Source organism: Amia ocellicauda, chromosome 10, assembly GCF_036373705.1.
Source record: "Amia ocellicauda isolate fAmiCal2 chromosome 10, fAmiCal2.hap1, whole genome shotgun sequence".
Classification (NCBI taxonomy): domain Eukaryota; kingdom Metazoa; phylum Chordata; class Actinopteri; order Amiiformes; family Amiidae; genus Amia; species Amia ocellicauda.
Window position 1 is genome coordinate 16,116,293 of NC_089859.1, and position 17,967 is coordinate 16,134,259.

A 17,967-nucleotide genomic window follows, 5' to 3' on the forward strand; every position below is an offset into this window, starting at 1 on the left:
ACTCACTGCCTTAGAGCTCAGGTGCAGAGCTTCCCCGCAGCTCTTAAGAAACCCTGCGACAGGCGCCTGCTGCCCAAGTAAAACCCCAAGTGTGTGTCACATAGCAGGATGCAAGCAGGCTGTTGGGCTGTGGGTGAGGCTCTGCTACAAGTCAGGATAGCGCTGTGACCCCAAGGTGGATGATTAGCAAAAGTGTGTGACAGACATACACAGGCGACCATCACGATTCAGTGTCTGGAGATGAAACTGTTGGAACTGTTGTTCCCTACATTCCTTAAAAAAAAAAAAAAAACGTATGGACTTAAATGAATGACCTGTTCTTTTGTCTCTCCCCAGACTAGAGAAAAGGGACTTTATGGAGTGCCCTAAGTACCTGCAGCAGGAGGGCTACAGGGTGGGCTGCAGGATGCAGTACATCTCCAAGTTCTATAACCTTCACACCAAGCTGCTGGCAAACAACGGCCAGATCGTCTCTGAACAGGAAATCGATCTGAAAGGCTTAGGTGAGGGGGGAGCGGTGCGGCAAGAACAAGTCATCAGGGCTCTCTGCTCTGTGCTCTGAGCCCTTCATGCTTGTAGTCTGTGCTCTTTATGCTCCTGGGTTCTGTGTTCTGTGTCCTGTGTCCTCCACTCAGGGTCCTATGTATTGTGTCCTCTGCTCTGTGCTCAGCCTGCCTGCATGTTGTGTTGACTGGGGTGGGGCATACTGCCTGTCCCCTCAGGGCTGACTCTCTCCTGTGTCTCTGGCCACCAGTGAAGCTGCACCCCCCCCACAACCTGACTCTGCAATTCAGCAACGCCTCTGGGCTCTGGCTGTACTGGGACATCAGCAGCAAAGAATCCTGCACGGAGAGCAAGGTCCGGTACAGGAAGAGCAAGGACACCGAATGGCAGGTGAGTGTGATAAACAAGAGTCTTCTGTCACAGGAGTGTACGTGTGGACGTGAATTGCAATGCTTTTTACAATACTCTCTCTCTTAGTGATTCTCTACACTATCAGGTCTACTATAATAGTAATAATAATAATAGTAAATGTTAATCTGCTCCAATACTCAAATGACAAAAAAATGCTAATTAATAACCAGTTCTCGAGTAGTCACTGATACGTGAGCCAGGTGTTGAACAGCAGATGCTCCTCTGCTCTCCAATTCCCCCAGGAGTCCCTCAGGCCGATCTACCCCAGCCCCTACAATGTGCCCTTCCCAGACGAGACACAGCTGTATGAGTTCCAGGTTCAGACGCGCATTTCCCATTTCTGCGGGAAGTCCGACTTCTGGAGCGACTGGAGTCCCCCGGTGTACTGGGGCAGCAACAGCACAGGTAGGATGGCTGAGTGTGGCCTGCATGAGTTCCCGTCAGGCACCCTGTCATGATGCGCGGGGCACGGGAGCTGGGGACCCAATTGCAGTGCGTGATCGAGGGATGGTCGGACAGGCGTAGGTCGGGTGCTGGCAGATCAGGGCAAACAAGTGCAAGGCAGAGACATGTTAGTGGTCACAGTCGATGGTCGGGCGATGAGACAAACAAGGCAATAGGTCCAAAGCAGTAGATGGGAAGTCAGGCAAGGGGTCAGGCAAGGGGTCAGGTGAGGTGAGGAAACAAGGCTTCACGGAGAGGGCACAGGGAGAATGCTTAGGTGGGGTTGCATTATATGTCAGAAATGACATTGAGGCAGAAGAACTCAAATTAGATCCTAGTAACAAAACAGAATTTTTGTGGGTTAAACTTTTGAATAAACGATCTGGAGGGTTAGTGGTAGGAGTGTGTTACAGACCACCCAACTCAGATATTCAGAAAGATGTTGCACTGTACAGTGTAATCAGGACTGCATGTAGCAAGGATGTGGCTGTTATCAAGGGGGATTTAAATTTCCCAAACATAGACTGGGAAAGCCCAGTTGGGACTACAGAAGCAGAAATGGAAATGGTTGAGATGGTAAATCTCAACCCCGTCCAGACCACTGCATTCCTCCAGTGCCAGAAGACTAACTCTACCTCCTCTCCACTCTCCTTCCTCCAGAGCTGCTCCTTCTCATCCCTGGCCCCTAAATGGTGGAACGACCTGCCACCGAAGTCAAAACAGCAGAGTCCTTGACCTCATTCTGGCGCTTACTCAAGACACATCTTTTCTGACAGTACTTGTAATATTAGTCCTTTTATCCCCGTTAGATAGCACTTCACAGTTTTATTATGCTTCTTGCGTTCTTGATTGTTTTCCTCCTTGATCCCTTTCCCATAACCCCTGACTGTAACCCTACATCTTGACAGCACTTAGCTTTCACTGTCCAGGATGTAGGAAGTCTCTTACTGTACTTGTGTAAATTGTAAATTGGAATCTGTAAAATGTATTTTGAATTGTTATGTTTTAGCTAAGTTGAACTTAGTAATGATTTATGCCTTGTACTTCTCTGTATTTTTTCACTTATGTTGTAAGTCGCCTAAGTCTATATTAATTATAGAAATAGATGTAAAACTTATTTTAGTTGTTAATTTTTCATGACACAATTGTAGCTTCCTGCCATCTGGCATTGTTTCAGTTGGCCGTTGCGTGTGCTAGTGAATGATGGGGAGGGTGATAGCTGTAGTTCAGTTCCTGCCTTCGTTGCTGACATGACAGCACTGACAGACTGAAGCATTGAGTACAGGAGGGTTTGAATGTATACGCTGCACTACATTTACAGTACTGTAAAATAAAACTTGGTGTAATTATCAAAGACTTGTCAATTGCCTCTATTATATTCTGTATTATTATTATTATTATTATTATTATTATTATTATTATTATTATTAGTATTAGTAGTAGTAGTAGTAGTAGTATGTATTGGTGTTTTATTAGTGCTAAATACCTGGAACGGATAGTCGTGTAGAGATCTAACTGGCGTGTTTCTCCGCTTAAACACCAGGGGGCAGTAAACAACGGCGCTTCTTTGTGGAGTCTCAAACAAACTCCGGGATAGGAGTTAGTTGGCCGAGGAGCCGGCGCAGCTGTGTGTTGTCATTTTGATGCCGCTGAAGTGAACCGAGTTGCGGCTGTATCTGGACCGACAAACCACCTTAAACATTAGGCAGCGTCGCAGATGCACATTTTATTGAGGGTCAGTAAGTATTCAACGGCCTGGCGTCATGAAAACCGTGTTTGTTACTGTGGGGTCAACGAGTTTCGATGAATTGATCCAGAGCGTCACCTCGGATGCTGCCGTTCAGGTAAGCAGGTCGGGTACCGCTGTGCCGCTCGGGCCGGGCATCTGCGCACTAGAGACGGGCCAGTGCGTCAAGTTTGATTTGCGAGTCACCTTCTGATAATAAAAACACGCACAGTTGCACTCGCCCCCCGTAGTGACACAAACCAACCCGACCAACACCGAAATAAGTCACAAATACTACCACTGGTTTCACAGGTTCTCGGAAGCGGAAGAGCGCATTGTATCTTGTGTGTGTCCGAGCTGTAGCCCGTATAATATTAAACCTGTCTGCTACACCTGCAAGGCCACGTAGTCGGGCGAATTGCTCAGCTGTCCGTGTCCTGCAGGCTCTGACAGCGCTGGGCTACCAGAAACTGACCCTGCAGATCGGCCGCGGCTCGGTGCAGCCCAGCCCGGACGGCTGCCCGGGGATCGCGCTGCATGTCTTCCGCTACAAGGACTCCATCGCTGACGACATCCGGGACGCCGACCTGGTCATCAGCCACGCAGGTACCCTCAATCCCAGTGTGACGTAGATTGTCTCGTCATTTTGGCATCATTTAGGCTGGGCTATATTATTTCTAAACTGATTTCTCTGTCTCTGTGAATTATTTGCAATGCTAACACAGTTTATGTCTCTGGTCGATCTGCCTCCTGTCCTGTCCCGTCCCCCAGGGGCAGGGAGCTGTTTGGAGACGCTGGGAGCGGGGCGACCCCTCCTGGTGGTCGTCAATGATCAGCTGATGAACAACCACCAGCTGGAGCTGGCCAGAGCGCTGCACAGCCAGGGACACCTACACTACTGCACCTGCAGGTAACTGAGCCCCCCCTGGCCGGCCTGCCCCTGTCTGTCCCCAAGTGTTCGTGTGTGTGTGTGTGTGTGTGTGTGTGTGTGTGTGTGTGTGTGTGTGTTTGTTTCCGGATATGTCTGGGTGTTTTTACTGTTTGTCTTTTCTCTCTGTCTTTGTGTGTGTGTGTCTCTGGTTGTCTCTCTGTGTCTGACTCTGTCTGTCCGTGCCTGTGAGTGTCTCTGTGTCAATATCGGACTTGTCTCTCTGTGTTTCTGTCTTGCCATCTCTCTGTTCTTTCCACATTTACAGTTTCCCTGTTTGTTCATGTCTCTCTCTCTCTCTCTCTCTCTCTGATTCTATTTCCTCCTCTGTCTGTGTGAGTTTGTGTAATGTCTGAGTATGTGTGTGTGTGTGCGCACTTGCATGTTTCTCTCCATCTCTGTCTGTGTGCTTGTATGTGTGCACATGCATATTTCATCTTTTGTCTGTGTTTGTGTGCATGTCTATCTCTGCATATTTCTTTCTCCCAGTATTTGTTGAAAAGCCAGAAATGCAGGCATATGTTCCCTCCGTTCAGTTCAGACGGGGCTCTGTTGCAGGATGTGTGTTTTTGTGCTCGTCAGCTAGCAGGAGGAAGAGGCTCTTTCTGTGTCAAAGGCTCATTAACTGACAGCTCAATCAGTTACAGGAAGCTGAATCTAACTGCCCATATTACTGTGCATATTGTTAGGTATTTTGTCATTTTCAAGAGAAATTCTTAGGGTCAGGCTATTTTTAACTCTAGCACTTTGTCTAAGCACTTTTCATGTTGCACCTGTGTCTGCCAGTGGGGCACTGAAGACGCTGTTGCAGTAGGAACTGTGTGTGCATTGTGACATTGATCCTTAGGTGGAGTTTTAACTTGCTGAAGTGGCAACAACCAGTAGCTGGTGTTGTCTGTGATGTCTGCTTCCAGGAGTGGCAGTTCAAACAGTCGATCAATCAGAGCACTGGTTTTCCCCAATGTAAGATAAAGGCGGTTGCAGTACAGTTACCGTGAGTCAATATCACCAGGCCTGATGGTTGGCCTCCCCTGAGTTTGTGGTACTCATGATCCTGGAGTCAGTGTCTCTGACAGTTAAAGTTTTGTATACCTGTGCAATCTTAACCCCCCTGTATTTCTCTGTCTGTGCCCCCCTCCCCACCCACCCAGTAATCTCACAGAGACTCTGCGAACAGTGGACCTGTCTGCACTGGTGCCTTTCCTCCCAGGCCAGCCACAGACATTCGCCGTGTTCCTGGACAGGGCAGTGGGGCTGCAGTGAGGCCAGTCAGGGCCCACAGAGCCCTGCCAGCATCAGCTCTCTTGCTCTGCAGCTCAGCACAGATGCACTGTGGACTCTGGGAGCATCCTGGTCACTAGAGCTGGACTCGTGTGACGTTGTGAAGGCCGAGTGCCAACAGGCAGAGCTGACCCAGAGAACCCGACCGCTTACAGAACCCAAGCTGTTCCATCCCGAGGGCAATGTTTTTTGGGGATTCTGAGCACCAGAGCTGTAGTCTGCTGTACCAGACATTTAACAAACGTTGACTCCAACAACAACATAATGGTGTAAATTCCCTGCAAATACACTGTGGGATGTTTTATGGGGGTGGTATTAAAATTATTAAAACAGCATTTGAAAAGTATATATATATATTTTTAATTGTTATTTATAATTATAGGAATTAATTACCCAAGATATTCTGCAACATAAATTATACAAAACAAGGCCTGTCTCTGTCACGAGGTGAAAATCTAATCGAGCGATACTCGTCAGTGGAGAAACTTTCTCCATGGGTGTAGATCAAGGAATAGGTTATGTTATATATATGTTGAGGTTTTATTTTGTTTTGTTTTTAATGCAAACTGGTTTGCCTTTTTGGCTTGTAATCAATTCCCCTGGACTGAAGTGTATGTCCACAGACTTCCTCTCCTGACCACATCTCGTAATTCCTCAGGCGAACAGAGTCATACCCAGAACAAATTACCAACTTAAGAATTGATTTTAAAAGTTTTTAATCATAAGTATTAAAAATTTGAATTGTTTTTTTATGTAATGTAAAATACTACACACAATAAAACAGTATTTTAAATCTTATGGCTGCATAGAATTGTTAGAAGAACTGTGTAGAAGCCCATCCAGGAGAGAGAGGCTCGTCGATTTTGATTTTGAGAAAGAAAAAGAAGAGTAAACAAAGAAAACAAAACAAATTCACGGGGGAAGGGGACTGACAGGTCTTGGTTCAAACACGAGAAATGCAGTAACGCCGAAGCTATTAAAGTCACTTTCACTGCTGGCAAGAACAGGGCAGTAGTTCCAGGGCTGAACTCACTAGCTCAGTGTCGCTTTATCACACCTCAACATTAAGCACACACACACACACACACACACACAAACAGGGCCGCCTTCGCAGCTTCACAGGAAACCACCCTGCAACACAGAAGACATGACTCGAGGCACGCACATAGAGAGAGAGAGAGAAAGAGAAAGAGAGAGGTTCCAGTCAGCTTCCATCACCGTAACAACTCAGAAAGGGAGAGAGAGCGAGCGTGAGACCTCTGTCTGGGCTCACCATGGCATTGGGTGTATTCCTGCTTCTTTTCGCAGCATCTCTTCGCGGAACAGGAGGCAGCGGCGCCATCAGTGAGTGCTTTTACACATCTCTGCCTCCCTCCTTCCATTCAGAGTTGCTATTCTACCTGCGCCACACCACGGCTCATATCCGGCCTAGCTAGAACTGAAAACATTGTTGTTTTTTAAATGTAACTGTTAAGCTGCATGTTTCTGAGTCTGTGTGTGTCTGTCTTGAGTTGGGCCAGGTGGTCAGGACCCTATTTTGTTGCGGTAACAGATCCTTTGGTCCAAACCCCGGGGCTTTTTAAGGGGGAAGTCATGCCACCTCTTATGGTGTTAGCAGTTTAACCAGAAATGAAGCAGATGTGTTCACACTGAGGCTGAAAAATACAATTAAAAAATCACTTAATAAAAGGCACTTCTAAGGCATCAAGCTGTTTGTGTTTTGGGTTTTCTTTTTTGTTAAAGAAATTGAATATTCTTAATAATTTCTCTTTCTCTCTCTCTCTCTCTCTCTCTCTCTCTCTCTCTATATATATATATATATATATATATATATATATATATATATATATATATATATACACATATTCATGAAGTTAAGCCTTCTACTGAATACACACTCTTTAGACAGATTATGGGATGAATGAAATTTGGGATGAATTACATTTTTCAAGGGAAAGACCTGACTAGAAAAGTAACTTAATGACATAAAATCAATTAATCAATTATATATATTGTACTTGTGTCAATCCTTTAAGAAAAATGCTGTCAATAATCTTTAATCGCTAATTTGTTTTCACTAATAAAGTAAATTGGTGTTAGTGTCAGGTTGTTTGAAAGTTAATTGTTACTAATATCTGGTTGTTTTGAGAGTTAATTATTAATAATGTCAGGTTGTTTGATAGTTAGTTGGTATTCGTGACAGGTTTGAAAGTTAATTGGTACTAAGATCGGGTTGTTTGAGAGTTAACTGGTATTAATGTCAGCTTGTTTAAGGGTAACACACAACAAGATGTTACTGTGAACTGCTTTCCTACTCCGAGTCTGAGTTCTTTCACATCCCCCTATACAACTTCCCCAGTTCGTCCTTTATACGTTTCTGTGGGTCTTTTCGCGAAGGAACAGAGCTCGTTGTGGATGGGAAGTCCATCGGTTCCCGGCGCTAGTTAATACTGCAGACTTCGCCGACTGACTGGAATCTCACTGCAGGACGGGCAGGGGAACCCGTCCTGCAGTGAGGAGGGCTCAGACTGGCCTTTGTGTCGGAATCAAAACTGTCCAATTATACTCTTGCTTAAGTCTGTTCGTGTTATGGTTTGGTTAGCTTTATGTGCCTTTTCTTCAGTTGTGATGTGTCTGTCAGACATTGACAATAAATGTCCAAACAGTAACAATGGGGATTTCCATCTCAGAGTAGTGATACCTTTTTTTTTTTTTTAAACAAGCTGTGCTTGACTGAGACTGAAATGGTCACAGCTGGTTTCATATCTAGGGTCTGAAGAGATGAAAAAAATGAATTGGTCGTGATTAGACCCTACTGTAATATTTTTGCACTATATTGACAGACTAATCCAGTGCGTGGCACAGCCTCTGCCCCCTCTCTAGATAAACCCTGTCCCATTGTGCCAAAGACCTGAGCGCACTTTGTCAAGTTGGTGACACTCAAGGCTCATGCTTTGTAACTAGAGTCAAGCTTCATTTTGAACTTGAATCTATTCTCCTGCTAAGGACATCAAGGCCTTGAGAATGAAAACCAGAAACCCAGGGGGCCCTCCCGAAGGGGACAGGCCGGCCCTGAACTACAGGAAGCAGTGAGTTTACTCATCGATTCTTCATCTTGCTTTTCTTTTTTTTCTGTCGGTTTCTTCCTCTCTACACTGCAAATCTACGCAGTCGGCGAGGCAGCTGTGCTGGGAGCTGCCCAGTGTGCAGGTCAAATTATCACCCCTGACCTCCAAAAGATAGGCTAACCTGCTTGTTGTATCAGGTTTATTAAGCCCTGTGTTATGCCAATAAGTGTCACCGTCAGAAAACATACACTGACAGCATTGGTAAAGTGACATGTGGCATGTAGTGTGCCCAATCACTGCCAAATTACGTTTCCACTACTACTGGGATAAAACGAAAATGTTGACCAGCCATCTAATAAAAGAACCACTTCAAAGCTGTACTCACTTGCGTGTTCATTTTGATGTCACTTTCACTCTGATCGTAAATGAAACCGCAATGATAGACATGTTTGTAGTTTTGTATTAGCGGGTTGGTTAAAGGTTTGATATAATCCGGCCATAGCTGACACCATTGAGCAGATCACAGGAAAGGTTAGGTCTCCCTCTTGCGGTGACGATTTGAGTTATGTTGTTGGTTTTCTTTTCACTTGAATTTGTTTGCATTAATTTTAATGCACTTACTTAATGTTGAGTTTGCATTTCACTGTTTTGAATGATTTATTTCAGAATTATAATGATTTTAGAAATGTTTTTTAGAATTGGATTTAAACAAAATAATTATGGGAATTAACAATGTTGTATTGTTCTTTTTTTCTGTATTGTAAAATACGAAATCAATAAAACATTATTTGAGGTGCCGTCAATGTCGAAACCTTGACTAAACTGTGTTTCTGTGAAACACCCACGCACTTGGTTCACAAGCAAGGCATACAGACCAGGCGGAAGCCTGATACTCAGAGCCCGGTGTGGGACAGGGCCAGAAGCGGAAATAACACAGGGGCGATGGGGCATAGGCAGCAGGGCCCACCGCATCTAGGGGCCCAGCAAGGGGATCCACGTTCCACCAGATATATGTATATATTTATAGAGGGGTGGTGGGGGGGCCCACAACAGAGCCCCTCCCCCTCTGTGCTTTGAGTTAGTTCCGCCGCTGGACAGGGCCCAGAGCTCGGAGCTGCTGTGGCTTTTCTGCAGCTCACAGTGCACGTTGGGTTGACAAATACAACACCTGGTGGTGTTTGTAGATGGTTGCCATCCTTGTTTTATAACTTACCATTTTCTGCTACGGAGAGACAAAGTAAAATTAAGGTTCTTTCTTGAGTGTGTATGTATCCATGTCTGTATTAGTATGTATGTCTGCATGTATATGTTTTTGTATTATTAATTCACAGTTTCACCAGTAATGATTAAAACTGAGTTCTGATCCCCTGTGCAGGTGTGAGCTGCCTGATCCCCAACGAGGAATATGTGCGCTGTACCTGGAATGAGAACGGACGCCCCGACTTCAACTACAGCTTCCAGAGCAGGTGAGTGGAGCCCGGGGACCAGGGCAGCGGGTCAGTCCAGGTGTACTCTAGGAATCCCCACAGGTGTACAGGGATTTGTAGGATTTTTTTAGATGAGGGAGCCATAAGGGGGCCATGATTGTTACAGACCAGCCAACATCTGCTAGGGGGGTCTGAGGGCATGATCCCCCGGGAAGAGTTTTTTTGTAAAATGGCTTTTAAACTCAGTTTGTAAGCTAAGATAGAAGCAAAATAAAGGATAAGGAAGGCAATTAATACAAATCCAGCAAAAACGAACCACCATATTTGCTACCATTTGCTAGTGAGAATTTTTTTTTTATTGACATTAACATAATAGACAATATAGACAACTTATCCAACCCCCCTCACCCCCAAAAGGGCTTCATGGATACATTCCTGAGCATTTGTTCAGTGAAAGAGGGAGAGTGAACAAAATAGGGTCCCCTTAATATGCAAAAATGAATTCATATAATGCCTGATTGGACAGAATGGTTACTCATCCCCCCAAAAAAACACTGAAATGCACGCAAAACTGTTCATTACGTAGCCCCTTTTAACCCATTAGCTAAATGTACTGCTCCACTGATAATTAGTTGGGTACACAAGAGCTAGTGAACTTAGCTAGTGTAGGGTTACCACATCTGAACTTTCAAAAAAGAGCACACCAGAGGGTTGGAGGAAGACCTACTAAATGTATTAATGTCTGAGCAAGAAGTTATGAGTGTAACATTTAATTCCTGGACCCTTATGGAACATTATATACAGTGTAAAGATCTAAAATAGGAAAACAATAAGAGCACTTATTTGTTCAATACATGGTTGTATGGCAAAAAAGTGAAAAAATGCTTTACCAATACAAAAATTAAATTGTGTGCTATAACATAACTAATAACAATCTATATCATAAAAACAATAAATAACAAACATTAAGTATTATTTTTCAAACATTTGTGTATTTGTTTTTTGTTAATAAATGAATGTATATAAAAGTATTGACATTGCAGAAACGAAAAAATAGTACAAATATAAAAGTAACACTATAACAAGGTACACTGGTACAAATATAAACCTATGAAGCAACAGTAACAACAACTAAACTCTAGTGGTTTGAGATTGTTTGAGAATATGTCCAGTCTGCTGTGACCCGCACCTGTCACTGCTGTCACCGTTTCTTTAAAGAAAACATCTTCTTCTAAAACATCCTGTTGAAATCGCCCTCCACAATCATGTCTTCCTGCTGTCAAATTCTATCGTCTCATTCTCCCTTTATGGCACTACTACCGAATAAGTCGGTCAGCTTCCTTCCTCTGTTAACTTTTCAACTCCACCATCGTGTTTTATATTGTGTTGTTTTTCCAAAAGGCCAGTCCGCTTCTGCCTCCAGCCCAGGTCCTGGAGAGCCATTCTACTGCACTGTTATACCTGGCTTTCACAGTTGGCAACCTTAAAGTTGAACCTGAACAAAAGCCAGCTAACCACAACTCTCAGTCAGGCAGATCATTGGTCCACTCACTGCCTTAGAGCTCAGGTGCAGAGCTTCCCCACAGACAGGCGCCTGCTGCCCAAGTAAAACCCCAAGTGTGTGTCACATAGCAGGATGCAAGCAGGCTGTTGGGCTGTGGGTGAGGCTCTGCTACAAGTCAGGATAGCGCTGTGACCCCAAGGTGGATGATTAGCAAAAGTGTGTGACAGACATACACAGGCGACCATCACGATTCAGTGTCTGGAGATGAAACTGTTGGAACTGTTGTTCCCTACATTCCTTAAAAAAAAAAAAAAAACGTATGGACTTAAATGAATGACCTGTTCTTTTGTCTCTCCCCAGACTAGAGAAAAGGGACTTTATGGAGTGCCCTAAGTACCTGCAGCAGGAGGGCTACAGGGTGGGCTGCAGGATGCAGTACATCTCCAAGTTCTATAACCTTCACACCAAGCTGCTGGCAAACAACGACCAGATCGTCTCTGAACAGGAAATCGATCTGAAAGGCTTAGGTGAGGGGGGAGCGGTGCGGCAAGAACAAGTCATCAGGGCTCTCTGCTCTGTGCTCTGAGCCCTTCATGCTTGTAGTCTGTGCTCTTTATGCTCCTGGGTTCTGTGTTCTGTGTCCTGTGTCCTCCACTCAGGGTCCTATGTATTGTGTCCTCTGCTCTGTGCTCAGCCTGCCTGCATGTTGTGTTGACTGGGGTGGGGCATACTGCCTGTCCCCTCAGGGCTGACTCTCTCCTGTGTCTCTGGCCACCAGTGAAGCTGCACCCCCCCCACAACCTGACTCTGCATTTCAGCAACGCCTCTGGGCTCTGGCTGTACTGGAACATCAGCAGCAAAGACTCCTGCACGGAGAGCAAGGTCCGGTACAGGAAGAGCAAGGACATCGAATGGCAGGTGAGTGTGATAAACAAGAGTCTTCTGTCACAGGAGTGTAGGTGTGGACGTGAATTGCAATGCTTTTTACAATACTCTCTCTCTTAGTGATTCTCTACACTATCGGGTCTACTATAATAGTAATAATAATAATAGTAAATGTTAATCTGCTCCAATACTCAAATGACAAAAAAATGCTAATTAATAACCAGTTCTTGAGTAGTCACTGATACGTGAGCCAGGTGTTGAACAGCAGATGCTCCTCTGCTCTCCAATTCCCCCAGGAGTCCCTCAGGCAGATCCACCCCAGCCCCTACAATGTGCCCTTCCCAGACGAGACACAGCTGTATGAGTTCCAGGTTCAGACGCGCATTTCCCATTTCTGCGGGAAGTCCGACTTCTGGAGCGACTGGAGCCCCCCGGTGTACTGGGGCAGCAACAGCACAGGTAGGATGGCTGAGTGTGGCCTGCATGAGTTCCCGTCAGGCACTCGGTGGGGCACTTCGGTGTGTTGCACTGGGGCGTAAGGGTCATAAAGAGCGGGTGGGAAGGATTCTTACTTCTCTCACTGAGGCTTTTGCTAACAGCAGGTCATTTTGTGTAACACACTTTGAGATTAGAGAGCGGCCAAAGCATACGCTGACACAACATACTTAGAGTGCAAGGAAAGTTCAGGTTGCTGTACAGTGTGGGAGGCACTGGAGAGCCGCCTGGCTGGCAGAGACCCTGCACAGATCTCCTCACCCCTGCCAATGTTGTCTGACTTGTTTCTCTATCTATTGAGTTTTTGTTGCTATTTTGTATTTTGGATAGTCATTCTTTTTTTTTGGTTTTTTTTTCAAACATTCCTTCCCTCCTCCTCCTCCCTGCCTTCCTCCTTACATTTGTCTATCTGTAGCCCTGGCTTTGACTATTTATAGAAGCAGGGAAGTTGTAACCTCTGTTTTCTCCTGATTCACTGATTGACTCAGGTATGTTTTGTCTCTCTTCCTTCCCCTCTGACTGCCCGTGCTGTTAAAAGAAGGCCTGCCCACAGTACCCCTGCCCTTAGGCGCACTGGGGGTGTACGAGAAAATCCTGTATCCCATTATGGGCTCCGCTGTGCTGCTAACCCTCGCCTGCCTGCTGATCCGCAATGAGAGGTAGGCCCAAAATAACACGACTGCATGCTTCCCAGGACAGCACAGACAGACACAGGCCCAAACCAGACTCCCCAATACAGGCACTGCAATGCTTTATTGCAAACCAGCCTGAGTAATGGATCAGTACTTGAGTTTTTGACTGAGGAGCCAGGCGTGCCAAAAGCCTGTCCTAGCTCAGGGCTTTTCCAAGTTAAAAACATAAATAATAATAAATAAATACTTTTATGTAAAATGCTTAATTACCCTAAAACACTTTTAACCTGATTTTATACCATACAGGGGCCTGTTGAATGCACTGGAGGTTTTAGGCCCTGAGAGAAACAATACAACAAAAAGGAGAATAAGTGAACCAACACTAAACAGCACTCGAGCCATGAATCTTAAAAGTTACCCCTGTAATATGTAGTGTGTGCATGTAGAACCTACATGTTAGTGATTGTTAAAGCCATGTGTGTTGCCTTGCATACAGGTGTATATGAAACAGTCCTGTGCAACAAGCCTTGTGTTTAGTCTGACTCTTCTGTGTACGGCGTTAACCTTTCTTTGAACTTTTTCATCGCTGTGCTGCCTCCCCCCCACAGGCTAAGGGTCATCCTGGTCCCCATCACCCCCCGCCCCAACAAGAACCTGGAAGATCTCTGGCGCAAGTACAATGGCAATGTGGAGGTGAGGAATCTGGGCTGTTACTGTTACTGTCTGCTCACACAACACTGGCCTATCTGGAACCCACACAACTCTCTCTCTCTCTTTCTCTCTGCCTGTCTCCCCCCCTCTCCCTCTCTTCCTGTCTGTCTCCTCCCTGTATCTGTACCCTGTGCTATGGCTTTTAATGCTCTGGCACTGAACACATCATACAGTAGTGGATTGGGCCATCACAGTGGTAGCCAGATGAAAGGCAGATCCCCAGTCTCCCTGAGTTACTATGTATCCCCCAGTGACCTCTGACCCTGTATTTTGTCCCTCCTGGTAGGAATGGCTGCACATCCCAAAGGATATCGTGGACGGCTTCAGGCCCAACTTTTCGGAGACGGCCTGCCCGGTACGGGAGTACTGCACCCTGCCAGTGCGGGAGAGCTGGACCGGCTCCGACTGCTCCCTGCCCATGATGAGCGACGACACCGACTGCCTCTCCACCTGCAGTGCCTCCTCAAGTTCCACTCTGCCCGCTCCTCCCTACGATAACACCCCCTGCCAGGTGTGACTGGATCAGCCCTCCCCATCCCCTCCCCTCCCTTCTCCCCCTCCCCCAGCCTAAAACATCCAACCATGCACCAGTGAATGAATGTTACCATGGACCAAGACCCACACAGCTGCGTGACCCTGAACTGGTGGGTGCCCAGGCAGCCACAGGAGGCGCTCTTCAGCAGCAATCTGAATAACCCCCCCACCCTCTCCCATCCACTACTGAGCCCTGAGCTCCTGCTGAGATGAGCCAGTCACTGGCCCCCCTGGCCCTACTGGTCCACATTTAATCTTCTTCCAGGTCACCTAGAGATCAATGTATCTAAGACGCCTGCTTCCTCTGCTGGATCGGGGCAGTGGGCAGGATCATCAATACCCACAACCCACCCGCTACCACACCCACCCCTCATGGCTCTGATACAGGAATTCACTGAAGCTATGCCGTGGCGTCTAGCTTCGTTTCTCCACTGCAGGACCTCCCCATCACTGTGGGACACGTGCAGTTGAGTGCCAGCAATCAACCAGATCAGCTCACTCTGCACAACAGGAAGTGGCTATCTGATGCTCACAGGAAGTGGCTATCTGATGCTCACAGGAAATAGCTATCTGATGCTCATAAGAAGCAGCAGCGCAAATCAACACATTGACAACAAGCAGTCTCACCTGCCGAGGCCAGTCTTTTTCTCTGTTCCTCTTTCTTTTTTCTGTTCCAAGTGTTTCCCAAAAATAAATGATGGTAGCCCTTTTGCAGTGCCAGCGATACAACCATGACAAAGCACCAGGCACAGAATTATGTGTGTTCTTCCGATCTTCCTCATCAGGGCGGCATAAAGGGCCTGCAGCACCTCTAAAAAGTTGTTGCAGTTTTGAAGTAGTGGATAGCAACAAGGTGTCATCAACACCTATGTTATTGATGTGTATTATATTTTATTGTCCCATGTTATGACAAAAACATCTTCAGCTCTAAATTATTTTGTCCTTAATGGCAAGGTTGATATGCATTTTGCCCCCCAAATGTGCTATAGGTGACATTTGGCTTCCTGTGTCTAAACAATAAAGTAGAAACAGTAATTGTGTCTTAATGTGTGTCTCAAAGTGAACCAAAATGCTGCATTTAGGGGTTAATGTCGCTTTGAATATTTTTTTCAGAATGATATCCCTGGACCTCCGTACATTTTACGCCTTTTCATAAACATAAACAACTATCTAGTGCTTTTACATGGTCGTTTATCACCGGTGTCCCAAATTCTGCCTCAATTCAAATAGGGCTCCCCCAGCTCCAAAACTCCAATTTAAGCCCTGGTCCTTGAGAATGGGGGGCATGGATCCCTGTCACTTCTCCTATCAGAGGCAGAAATGAATGGTCAGCTTTTTTACAAAGGATTGTACAAAGGATTTACACTGGATTGTCCCTCTATGATGTGTTGTGTTTGTCTGAGATGTGTGTAATGTTCTGTAATTCCAGAATGGAATGTGGTTTTGGAATGTTATTTTTTGTTCTTTGAAGACATTGTCGTGAGGTTTTGTTGTTGTTATTGTGCCTGCTAGTTCTTTCTTTTTGTGGGTTTTAATTTTGTATATAATTATGATCTAGAATGTTTATTATTATTAATACCATTTGCATTTTGTTGAGGAAAGTTTCTGCATCAATACAAAAACTAAGAAATGTGTGTATGGTAGAATGTGGATGATCAATCCATTGGACTCTGCAATGAGCCACAGACAGATTTAAATGTACCCAACTGCTATGCATCCCATACCTCGCACTGATGATCAAAGACAGTTTGAGGAAAACAATGTGAAAGAATTGTGTGCAAGGAGGGGGTGGATACTGTTCTGTTCTGATACCGGCACTGAGCACATGTGACAATATATCCTATCAGATCCCTTTGTAGTGTGTCACAGTAAGGCACTGCTGCAGCTGCACCACAGTCCCAATGCCTGGCCAGGGCTGACTAGGGGACAGTACATGTCCCCTGCCCTAAGTTTGACCACCCATGCAGAGAATACCACTGTGCTGGCAGGCAGAGTCAGACACAAGCCTGGGACTGATGTCATTATGATGCACCTTCATTGCATGTACAGTGATCTGAAGAAGCTGTTAACCACCCCCCCACCCCACTACTACTACCACTGCCATGTGTCTCCTCACTTTATAATGACCAATATTCATCAATCATGAACAGTCAGTCTGCTGTAGTTAGTCTCTTCCATGCTTCAGATGCATCCAAAAATAGCTGAACACGTCCCTCCTGTCTCCCTGGTTAGAGGGTTCTGAGAATTTGGCTAACCGGCTGGCTGATGCTCTTCCATTTGCTGCTCCTGTATTGACACACTGTCCTATTTTTTGCTTTGTTTTTCTCAAACCACTAGAAAAAATAAATCGAAAAAACAAACCTGCTACTCTTTGATGTTTCAATATCCGAAAGCTGAAACATTTTGGCTGCTAACGGGAATCGGCTCACTGTAATGTGTGTATTTCATCATTATCATCAACCCCTCTTGAATCTGTGATGTGTTGGTCTTATTACTATCCTCTTTTTTTTCTATTGTTTGAATAAAAATGTTGTCACCCCCTGCCCAAAAAAAATGTAAAAAATAAAATTTGATTGGTAAAAATAACTAAGTGTGAGGTTTTATTGTCACTCGTAGTCTTAAGGTGATGGGTTGTTACTGCGATACCGATTTATTTTTCAACGAAGACATCCATTTTAAAAGATGTCTGGGCTTAATGGATATGCTGACTTTACCTTAACAATAAGACAAGTGTTAAGGAGTTCACAGAGAAGATGGCTGCATGTGATGTGATGTCAGTGGGTGTTCAGTGACTGATACCTGTCTGCTGCTACACTCCCAGGAAATGTCAGCTTGTGGTTGATTTATATCATTATCTGTCAATTAGTTAGAATTGAGCTGATGGTGTCATTTTCAGACAGATGGGTGGAGAAGTTCCTTTGAAACTCGGAAAACTGGTTTGAAATGTTCTGGTTTTATCTTTACTGCAGTTGAGTCTGACTCACACTTGCCTGCCCATAGGCAATTGATTTTGCTGCTGATGGTTAAAGTAGCTAACATTGCAATTTCAATTTCCTGTTCCCTGCTCAGTAAGAGTTTGCCATTGCTAAATGCCGCCTACCCCAGCTGACACATATTGTAATTGAGTTGCAATGAAGTGCGACAGAACAATGTGACACTTTTAGTTGCGGAAATGTTGTTTGAGGTTGTGGTTTGGTTGTATTTTTGTCCTGTCAAATAAGAAGTGACAGAAACACTGCATCCCTGAGCACACAGAGACATTTCAACCTTACTCATGTCAAAGATTAAATAACCCCCTCCCTCTTGGGGTTTACATAGTGTATTGCACATGGGACAGGCTGTGGTTTACCTGACATCATGTATACTAAGGGAAAAAATATATAAATTAGCTCTACGTACAGTTCTCGAGCTGTTTTT

The 17,967-nt window shown here is 45.2% G+C and overlaps 2 protein-coding genes across 6 annotated transcripts in view; both read left to right on the plus strand.

Moving 5' to 3' along the window:
* Nucleotides 1-17,136, plus strand: part of il2rgb (interleukin 2 receptor, gamma b) — a 49,021-nt gene extending 31,885 nt beyond the window's left edge. For 3 of the 4 annotated variants that reach the window (XM_066715227.1, XM_066715229.1, XM_066715230.1), the window contains 10 exons: nucleotides 337-503; nucleotides 755-894; nucleotides 1,158-1,320; nucleotides 9,738-9,828; nucleotides 11,654-11,820; nucleotides 12,072-12,211; nucleotides 12,475-12,637; nucleotides 13,212-13,332; nucleotides 13,914-13,998; nucleotides 14,303-17,136. In XM_066715227.1, the coding sequence (XP_066571324.1) occupies nucleotides 337-503; nucleotides 755-894; nucleotides 1,158-1,320; nucleotides 9,738-9,828; nucleotides 11,654-11,820; nucleotides 12,072-12,211; nucleotides 12,475-12,637; nucleotides 13,212-13,332; nucleotides 13,914-13,998; nucleotides 14,303-14,533 (1,468 nt within the window). In that variant the 3' untranslated portion in view covers nucleotides 14,534-17,136. The remainder of the gene's footprint in view (nucleotides 1-336; nucleotides 504-754; nucleotides 895-1,157; nucleotides 1,321-9,737; nucleotides 9,829-11,653; nucleotides 11,821-12,071; nucleotides 12,212-12,474; nucleotides 12,638-13,211; nucleotides 13,333-13,913; nucleotides 13,999-14,302) is intronic. The other variant, XM_066715228.1, reaches the window with a different exon arrangement.
* LOC136760014 (UDP-N-acetylglucosamine transferase subunit ALG13-like) lies at nucleotides 2,971-6,092 on the plus strand. 2 transcript variants are annotated; one of them, XM_066715235.1, is made up of 4 exons: nucleotides 2,971-3,094; nucleotides 3,529-3,691; nucleotides 3,857-3,995; nucleotides 5,165-6,092. In XM_066715235.1, the coding sequence occupies exons 1-4, from the start codon at nucleotides 3,077-3,079 to the stop codon at nucleotides 5,274-5,276; spliced, it is 432 nt and encodes a 143-aa protein (XP_066571332.1). In that variant the 5' UTR covers nucleotides 2,971-3,076; the 3' UTR covers nucleotides 5,277-6,092. The 2 variants fall into 2 exon arrangements, with proteins under 2 accessions (XP_066571332.1, XP_066571331.1); XM_066715234.1 differs by having other exon boundaries at nucleotides 2,985-3,203.
* Nucleotides 17,137-17,967: the final 831 nt, after the last annotated feature.

Bases quoted from the DNA above. Each gene is read 5' to 3' on its own strand.
- LOC136760014 (XM_066715234.1), top strand. From the start codon at position 3,123: ATGAAAACCGTGTTTGTTACTGTGGGGTCAACGAGTTTCGATGAATTG. The intron at 3,204-3,528 runs GTAAGCAGGTCG...CGTGTCCTGCAG, and splicing joins CCTCGGATGCTGCCGTTCAG to GCTCTGACAGCGCTGGGCTA. The intron at 3,692-3,856 runs GTACCCTCAATC...CCCGTCCCCCAG, and splicing joins CCTGGTCATCAGCCACGCAG to GGGCAGGGAGCTGTTTGGAG.